General features: G+C 54.9%; 1 protein-coding gene across 1 annotated transcript in view; it reads left to right on the forward strand.

Moving 5' to 3' along the window:
• The first annotated feature begins 180 nt into the window (after positions 1–180).
• The window catches only part of PLEKHN1 (pleckstrin homology domain containing, family N member 1), a 19,949-nt gene continuing 10,671 nt past the window's right edge, over positions 181–9,458 (forward strand). The window contains exons 1-5 of the mRNA XM_010005257.1: positions 181–260; positions 1,869–1,968; positions 6,906–7,052; positions 7,389–7,469; positions 7,646–7,733. Of these exons, the coding sequence (XP_010003559.1) occupies positions 181–260; positions 1,869–1,968; positions 6,906–7,052; positions 7,389–7,469; positions 7,646–7,733 (496 nt within the window). The remainder of the gene's footprint in view (positions 261–1,868; positions 1,969–6,905; positions 7,053–7,388; positions 7,470–7,645; positions 7,734–9,458) is intronic.

Raw genomic sequence — 9,458 nt, forward strand, 5'->3', positions numbered from 1 at the left:
CCCCGGGGCGGGGGCGGGGGCAGCGCTGCCCGGGCGGGCACAGCCCAGACGAGTCACCGCGGGCGGGGGAACGTCTGCCCGGCACCGGCACCGGCACACACCGGCTTCCCGGGATCCCCGACCTCCTCCCGGGATCCCAACCCTCCTCCCGGGACCCCCGGGACCCCCGCAGCCGCCGCCATGGGGAACACAACTTGTGTCCCTCAGGCCCCCGGGGGGTTCAGAAGCTCTTTCCGAAGGAAACCCTCGCTGAAAAAAGAGTGAGTACTTTTGCTTGGACTCCGGGCTGCTTTCCCAGGGCTGCTGCCCCCCCTGCTGCCCCCTCCCCGCCATGGAACCGGGCTGGGAATGCAGCCCCGGGCTGGGAAAGCCGGGAGCTCCTGATGGGCTGGGCAGGATCGGGGGTTCCCGGGGGTTCCCGGGGGTTCCCGGGGTGCCGGGAGGTGCCCGAGGCACTTCCACAAGTGGTTGGGAAGGGAACCCCGGGATCTGCCCCCGGGAGAAAGGAGGGTTATTTCAGTGGGTTTGGAAAAGAAGTCCCCAGGCAGGGCCGGGTGCTCATCCCCTGCTGCTCCTTGTTTCCACTTGTTCCTTATTTTTTTGTGTTTTCCTTTAAATTCCCAAGTCCCAGAGCTGTGGTGCTGTGTGCTGGGAAACCCCAGCATTCACACTCACCTGTCTTAGTTCAGAGAGAAAGCCCCACACCCCAGCACTGCCCCTGTCACTGAAGGAAGACACAAATGGCTCCAAACTCCTCTGGGGACTTGGGTGCAGGGCTGGCCAGGACAGTGTGCAGGTAGCCCAGAGAGGGATGGCTGTCCCAAAATAGAGCCCAGCAGGGAGTGCTGGGCAAACTGCCCCTTTCCCACTGCCTGTGCTGCTGTGCCAGGGCTGCTGGTGGTACCTGGGCACACCTGAAGCAGAGCTCTCCCCATCCTGAGCACTCTGGGCTGGAAAGCAGCTCTGTTGGGAACCTTGGTGGTCCGTCATGAACCCACCACACTCATCTATGTGGGGTTCAGCATCCTGGGCTTTCAGACAAACCCCCTGAACTCTGCAAGGCTGAGGGGTTTCTAATCCAGAGGAGATGCTGAAAGTGTCCCCTGGGTCTCCTGCACTGCCAAGCCAGGAGCAGAGCTGTAGGAGCCTGTGGAGCTACTGTGGGGCAAAAGAGAGGGGATCATTTGGGGAGCTGGGACCCTGGAGGGTTGATGTTGGGTATCTGCAGTGGAGTGGCCAAGCCCCAGAGCACCTCCCATCCCCACTGACTTCCAGCTTCCCACGCTCGTGGCTCTCTGTGGAGATAAGCCTGGTTTCTGCTGAACTACCTGCTGCAATCTGGTTGAGACAGCAACTGCTGGGAATTCCCAACAAACCAGTCCCAGTGCTTCTTAAATGGCATTGGAAGCTGCTGGTGGATGGTGGGGAAGCTGGGGGCCTTGCTGGGAATGGAAGGCAAGAGAGAGGAAAGCCACAAAGATAGAAACAAAACCTGTTTATGAATCCATGCTGGTGTGTGTGTACACATGCATCTCCAGGCTTTGGAATTGTCACCAAGGCTGGATTTGGTCTTTGTTGTGCAATGGAACAGCACTCCACTGATGAAGAGACCCAAACGAGCCTAGCTTATCATTTGGTTATGAAAAGACATGTAAAAGCACCAAAAAACTCCAACAAGAGCAGGACAAACTCCCTTACAACTCTCCCAGGCTGTTTATCAGCCCTTTGCTGGGCTGGGATGATTAGAAAGCCTGTGACAAATTGCTTACTTAGCTTTCATGGTTCCTTATTTCTGGTCAGGATTCACTATGCATCAGCCTAGATCTGTGTTTGCATGTGTGCTTTGGTTTTTTTTCTCCCTTCTGTAGACAAACTGACAAGAAAAAACTGCCCAGGTTTTTTGGTCTAGAAGGAGGGCAGGAGAGAGATACAACCACAGACAAAATCCTGCAATATATTCCAGGAAAGGCAAGTACAAACACATCCAACCCCCCTCCCCACTGCTCCCAGAGATCATTCCCACCCACCCCGAGGACAGCATGGTGCAAAAGAGGGATGGTGAGGCTGGATCAGGGAGTAGCAGCAGGGCCTGTCTGGAGGAGATGGAGATCAGGTCTGCAGCCCTGTGGCCTTGACAGCAGCAGAGCCAACTGCTCCAGGTTCCCCATGCAGGTGTCAGGGGACCCACCACCAGCCCAGAGGTGTGTGTTGGGGTGGGTTGTGCTGAGGGCAACACGGGTGGTGGGAATGTCTCTCACACCCCTTTGCTCTGGGTTCCTTTGTTTCTCAGCAGCCTGAGAGGGAAGGGGAAATTAGAGCAAGCATTCAAAGGTAGGGTGATTCATTCCCACGCTGGAATGAGACGGAGCAGGCAGGGTATTAGCAATGAGCCTGGGGAAGGTAATCAGGAAGGGCAGGTCTGTCCCAGGCACGTACCAGCCTTGTGGCCATATGGCCCATTTCCCAGCAGGGCTCAGGGAAAGCAGAGGTGAAACCATGAACCCCCCAAAAGGTTTGCTCAGTCCCTTTGGGTGGGACAGGGGTGTGGACTGAGCTTCGGGTACCCGTGGGGCTGTCCCGTGCATGTGTCACCCCCCTGCATGGCAAAGAGGCCATGTGGGGCTGGGGGAAGGGGAAACTGAGGCAGGGAGTCAGCAGCAGGGTGTTTTCTCTGGATGGTTTCAAGCTGCTGGTCAGGTGTGTGTCACTGGTGGTGAGGTGCTTGTCATGGGCTTGGTGTGCTGCAGGACCTGGTTCTGAGAGCCCTGCTGAGGTACTTTGGGATGCTGCAGCAATTCAAACATCTGCAGGGACCCTGCAGTCCCTTTCCAACCAGCTGCCCCCAGGTTGGCCCTTTTCATCTCCAAATTACCTTTGCTTTTCCTCCTGTGTGCCTGAAAAGGGAGCAGGACTGGGATCCTCCTCCTGGCATCCAGAGCAGTTGGGCAGCACCTGAAGGGATGAGGCCTCTGGTGGATGCTGGATACTTTCCCTGTGGAAGCAGGGAGACCCATCATGTTAAGTGGCTCCTGGAAACTGAATCCCGTGAGCTGACAGGACAAAGGTCACTGGGAGATTATTCCTTCAGGGCACAAGAGAGTGTGGGATCTCTTCAAGGAAGGAAGGAGGGTGGAGCAGTTGTTTAGATGTTACCCTCACCTGGGGAAGATGGGATTCAGACTCCCTTCTCAGCCACAAGCTCCTTGTGAGGCCTGGAGAAAGCCTCAGCTTAGCTCCTTTCCCACTCCCATCTTTTCAGGAGAAACACCTCCAGGGGCAGGAGGTGCCTGGGTGCTGCAGGGCCAGGTTGAAGAGGTGCTGTCAGCTCGGGACTCTTCCATGCAGTCTCAGAGGGGATGGGGTGACCAAACTGTTGGGCATGACAGGCAGTTTGAGCCTGAGACAAGTGACATCCCTGAAAACCAGCCCAGCCTGGGAGCCTGCTGCAGGCAGCTGGCACACACAGCCACCACCTTCTGCCCCCATCAGCCTTCTGCCCCGTTTCCCACACTTCCCAATCAGGGCTTCTGTGAAGCCTAAGCAATGAGGGGTGAAAAGGATGTGCCAGAGGAGCGGGTGCTTCTCATTTGCTTCTTTTATCTTTGAAGAGCAGCTTTCAGAGCCCCGGGGCACCAGCCTTGCAAGGCTGAGCTCTTCCTGCTGCCAGGGTTAGTGATTCAGCTGGGAGTCACTGGGGGCTGCAGGGGCTGTGCAGGTTAATTAGTAACTTGCTCTACTTGTAGGATGAGGCAGAGAGAGAGGAACATGTCAGGGCACTTGCACTGCCAGAGCCCTGCTGCTCCACCAAACCTGTGAGGAACCAGGTTCCCAGTGATCCCACTGCTTCAGGGCCAGCAGGATGAGCTAACGGGAACAGTGCTGGCTGGGCTGGGGCAGGAGGCTGCTGGTCACCAGCACAGCACAGCCCAGCCTGGGGACTCAACTGGCTGGGGAGGGCTTCAGAGGGGTGACACATACTCTTTCCTGTTCATTTTGACTGCAAACTGAGGCTTCCCCTTGATTTTGGGGATGTGTGGGCCAAGGATGTAACTGATGCTCGTGGAGGGGGCTGTGACAGCCCTTGTCCCCAGCCCTCACAGGACACCATCAGGCTCCCAGTGCTGCTTTTTGGGGGACAGCCAAATGCAGGTTGTGCTAGTGGCCTGGCAGAGACAACCACAGACTTGGAGGTGGCATCTGTGAGCACTTTGTCTGCCCGTGCTACCTGCCAGCCTGCTTGGCCATGCCACTGCCTGCATTGCCTGGGCACTGGGTCAGACCCCAGCTGGTGGGCAGGCCAAGGCTCAGCTTTTCCATTTCCCAGCAGGAAAAACAGGGATTGTGCTTGCTTTTGGGTTTAGTGCTGTCCAGCTTCCCACTGCTGCTCTCCTGAGATGTGGGCAGGAACCTGTGGAAAGCTGTGAGGGCAGTTCTTGTACATACCCAAAATTGTCTTCATTTTGGGAAGTCCCCAGTGAAAGACATAAAATTGCTAAAAAAACCCAACAAACCAAGAGAGATCTGCCTGACAAAAGAAAAGCAATACCCCAGATAGACCTGAACAGTCCCACTTCTTCCTCTGCTACCACAATACCTGCTCATGGGTGATAAGACTGCTATGGCTTGGAAGCCTGGTGTGGCACAGGTGGCCAGGGACAGGGGCTGCAGCTGAGAAGGTGGCAGGAGATTTCAGTGACAGGATCCTGTTTTGTCCATGGTCTTGGAGATGCTGCCATGCTTAGCCACTAAATCCAGTTGTCCTCTCAGTCTTGCTGCAAGATTGAGATACACCTGAGCTAGCTGCTTGGTTTGGAGCTGGAGGTGCTCTGTTTGTTTCTTGCCACATTTCCTGCTATGGAAGTTCTTCCCTCCTCACCCCAGGAGAATTCCTGGGGAAGCTGAACCCTTTGCCAAAACAACTGCTGGATTCCCAGGTTGCTTTTGATTCTTGGGACTTCACTTCTTGCTGGGGAATTGGGCTGCCAGGTTCCAGGCAGCAGCAGCAGCTGGACAGCTGGTCACCAGCCTTGCTACTTCTCACCGTGCCCATGACTTCCTTGCTTTCTCCTCTCCCTGCTCCCTCTGGCTGCCTTAGTTAGAGCTGTGTTTTGGTTGTGCTGCCACAGTTGTCAGGTGATCAGTTGCTCTTTGTTCTGACAGTGGCCTCTAGCACTAATGTGATCTTTCCCTGTGCTTAATTGCCTCTTGTGAGATGATGAATTGGCAGCCAGCATGTTCCCACCTCCAGGGCAGGACCTGGGTGCATGTTCCTGGGTGCTGTATGGAGCCAGATGGAAGATCATAGAATCCCAGACTGGTCTGGGTTGGAGGGGGCCTTAAAGATCCTCTAGTTCCAACCCCCCTGCCATAGCCAGGGACACCTTCCACTAGACCAGGACTTGTGCACCTTTAAGTTCTTTAGATGGTCTTGAATCTGCTCTTCTCCCACAGTGGGTTGATCGTCCTTCTCCCAGTTGCTGCCTTTGCCTTCTGCAACTTGGGTGGGAAGGAGGAAAGTAGGAGGGAGATTTTGAGGAGAGGAGGGGTTATCTTGTGTCCTAAAGAAAGTTACCTCAAGTCCATGGGGCCCTGGAAGGAACCCCAAGCTCTGCAGGTGGGAGGGTCCCAACAGCATGAGTTTCCTGTCTGATCCACCAGGTCCCCCCTGGCCTGAGCACTGCCACAGTTAGGAGGGGGGTTCAGCTCATGCCTGAGGGGTGAGTCAGGGAGGCCCCAGCAGGACAGCTCTGGTTGGCTCTGCTGGCTCCATGTTTGTCATGGGCTTCTGCAGCTGTTTCCTTGGCAAGGCAGGCTGGGAGGTGCTGGCTGCTGGAAGCCCCAGGCTGACACTCCATCCCTGTGAGCCCCAGCAGCCTGCTCCATGCTCATTCCTGGAAATGCTCTTTGGAGCCCTGGAGACCCACGTGCCACCACTCCATCCCTGTCTCCCAGCTCCAGCTCCATGCCTTGTTGGAAGCATCCCCAGTGCTCAGAGTGGGGTCCTCACAGAGCAGCAGCACAAACTTTGTGTTTGCCACTGAGGCTGACACTCCATCCCTGTGAGCCCCAGCAGCCTGCTCCATGCTCATTCCTGGAAATGCTCTTTGGAGCCCTGGAGACCCACGTGCCACCACTCCATCCCTGTCTCCCAGCTCCAGCTCCATGCCTTGTTGGAAGCATCCCCAGTGCTCAGAGTGGGGTCCTCACAGAGCAGCAGCACAAACTTTGTGTTTGCCACTGACCTTTCTCTTTCACTTGGGAATGGATATCCCAGAGCCTGTGCCCTGTCCAACAAAGCTGACACTTGAGATATACAAGTGGGGTGTAGATCTGGGGGGAATCAGTGGTATCCACTGGGATACAGCCCTTCCCAAGGAAATCAGCCGACCCCTAGAAATAAAAACCTTCTTAGAGAAACTGCAGGGAGAGCTTCTCACCCCTGGGATTTTTGCAGTACCCAGACAGTGCAACAGCAGCCCCAGGCCGTGGGGGTGTGGGTTTGGGCCACTGCATGGAAGGAAGAAGTTCCATATAACCAGAATGCAGGAAACAAGGGAGCCCCCAGCCCCAGGTACCAGCCCCTCTGGGGGTGCTTGCTGCCTGCCCTTAGCTTTTTGCACTGATGATGAGCAGCTCCACCACTTTTTTTCACTGCACCCCCTTTCTCCCCAATCCAGAAAACCTCCATTTAGGTCAGTCCCTTGCCTAGGGAGGACAACCTCCCAGCAGTACCTGAGCCTCAGCTCCACACTAGCACAGAGATCCAACAACAAACAGTCCAGCCTGGGCACCTGGCCAGGGTGCCTTTCTGGGGGAGCTCTTCTGGGATGATGTTCTGGGAATGTCTCTTCTAGACATGAGGCTCCCACCAGCTCTGATTTGCTTTTCCTGAATCCTTGGTACAGAATATTCAGAACCAGGAAAACCAGAAAGAAAACTTGGACCAGAGGTTCCCCAGCCTGTTCAAGAAGGGAAGAAGGAAAACGGTTGTCAGGAATCTGGGAAAAATGATCTATTACTCCAAGGTCAAGTTTAAATTTCAGCACTGCCAGGTAAGCTTCTCCACCTGTTTGTGGGTGTTTCTCTTCCCAGGCACAAGATGACCATGCAGGACTGGGAAGCAAGGTGTCATTCTGGGAAACATGACTCATAGAGACTTCTTCCTTGGGCTACTGCATGGCTCAGGGGCTTCTGCTGCCATATAGTCCATGGGTACCAGCTGGTGCCCATGGGCTCAAATCCCAGTGGGAACTTGGTCAGAGAGGCAGAGGTGGCCCTTGGATAAGTCACTGCTGGTTTTTCTATGCCCAGATCAGCCCAAGGTGCAGAGGGAAGCTGGGAGGAGGAAGGTGTCCTGAGATAAACCCCAAAATGTGTCTTTTCTGCAGGAGGTGAATGACTGCTTCTTGGAGCTGTTCCAGTCCTACCTGTACTTCCAGTCTGTGGGCTCCAACGGACTCACCTACCAGGTAGGGCATCCCAGGGGCATCCCAGTGCCAGCTGGGTCCTTGCAGTTGAACACTGTGAGCCACAGCAACCTGCTGCTGCTGAGTCTGGACTTCCACCTTCTGAAGTCAAAAGGGCAGGAATTGCAGAGCCTGCCTGTGGGCTGCCCCCCAGATAACAGTGTGTCCTCCTTCTGCAGGGGCTGCTGCCTTTGAAAGAGCTGAATGTGTGTGAAATAGAGGCTGGGCAGGGCCCTGGGCAGCAGGAGCACGCGCTCCACATCGCAGGTTGGTGTCTTCTTTGTTTGCTCTGAGCACAGCACAGAGGGTGGGTGAATCACGACTGTCTCTGCTCTTTGTCCTGCTCTGACCCAGCCCCAGAGAACAACCACACTGTGGGAAGAGGTTGCAGAGAGCTGAAGCTCTTCCTCCCAGCATCTGTATCTTTCCTTCCAAGGTTTCCCTGCTTCTAAATGCCTGGACAGTGATGGCCAGGGCTGCAGGAAGGGAAGGGCTGGATAGGGAGTGCAGAGGAAGGATGGTCCTTGCTCCCAGTGGTCAGGACACATGGTGATAGTCCCCACCTGTGCCCTATCAATTGCTCTTTGTGCACCACATTTGAATGAAGGGATGGAATGAAACTCCTCACAAGCCCCCAAGAGTAGCAGTTACAGCATGAAGTACATAGAAGTAAATAAGTAAGAGTAAGAAAGCTCGTTTGTGTCCTGTGCCCACAGTCTATGTCCTCTGGTGTCCTTTGTCAGAAAGTTGTACAAGGGCCACTCAAACAAAAAAAATTGCATAAATTATAGAAAGGAGCTGGTACAAATGACCCACCAGTTTGGAGCCTGCTGAGTTGTGGTCTTGTTGCACTGTGCTTGGCCGGGCCCTCCAACTCTTCTTTGGAGACTGTAAAGTGAAGGAAAACTTCTCCCAGGCATAACCTGCCAGGAGGGTGGGTGGACTTGTTCTGCTTGTATTAGAACATGCAGGAGTGTGGCTGGGTGGAAAATGGCCTGAGACTTTGTTGTTGGGCTTGTGTCCTGCTTAGGGAGAGAACAAACCAAGGCCCTTCTGGCTGAGAGTGCTTCAGGAAGCAGTGACATGAAGAAACCAGGGAGGCAGCAATATTTGGGATTGCCAGGAGATCAGTGCAGCAGTTTTGCTCTTCTGCTTGAGGAAGAGAAATCAAGACATGGAGGGAATAAGAGCCTTGTCCCTGGCCACACACAGGGTGGAAGTCTTTTGTCTCATGACTCTGAGGCACAACAGGCACGCATCCATACGCTTGTGAAATCTGGTGGCATCAGTGGTTCCCCATGAAGTGCCCTTTTAGGGTAGTTTGGTACCTCAGAAGATCACTGGAAGTGTGGAGGTGGAGCTGAGGACAAAGCCTGGCAGCGTGCAGAGCCATCCCTTGGTGTCCTGGCATAGAGAAGTGGATGGCAGCTGGCCACCGGCTTGGCTTTGTGGTCCATCTCTTGCCCACCCCCTGGTGCCAGTGAAGTTGTTGAGCACCTTGAGTTCATTCTGCCTCACCTGCAGATGTTGTAACTTTTTTGTGTCCCCTGACACAGAGATTTGGGTAGGAATAAACTGCTGCTCTTCCAGGAAAGGGCTTTCTTGTTTCCAACGTTCCTCTGGACAAGGAAAGAGGAAGGACAGGGCAGAACAGAAGAGCACGAGGGCTGGCACAGGTTGCTCAGCATGGCTGTGTCATGGCCCTGCCACAAACGTGCCCCTGGGGTTGAGGGAAATGGCAGCAACTGAATTAGCAGCAGCTTTTCAGGCTCTACTTCCCAGCCTCCCCAGCAGCTCCTTGCTCAAGCTCCAGGCACATCTCAGGCTCAGGCAGGAGTTTCTCTTCTCCTTTTCTCTTCCCCTGGGTCCCTGTTTAGATATGGCAACATGAGCAGCCCTCAGGACACATCTGAAAGGCTGGCCTTGCAGGAGGTGGCAGAGCAAGCAGGGCCACCTTAAGAGTCATGCCCTACCAGAAGGATTCCTGATGTT

Source organism: Chaetura pelagica, unplaced genomic scaffold, assembly GCF_000747805.2.
Source record: "Chaetura pelagica isolate M959 unplaced genomic scaffold, ChaPel_1.0 scaffold159, whole genome shotgun sequence".
NCBI classification, from domain to species: domain Eukaryota; kingdom Metazoa; phylum Chordata; class Aves; order Apodiformes; family Apodidae; genus Chaetura; species Chaetura pelagica.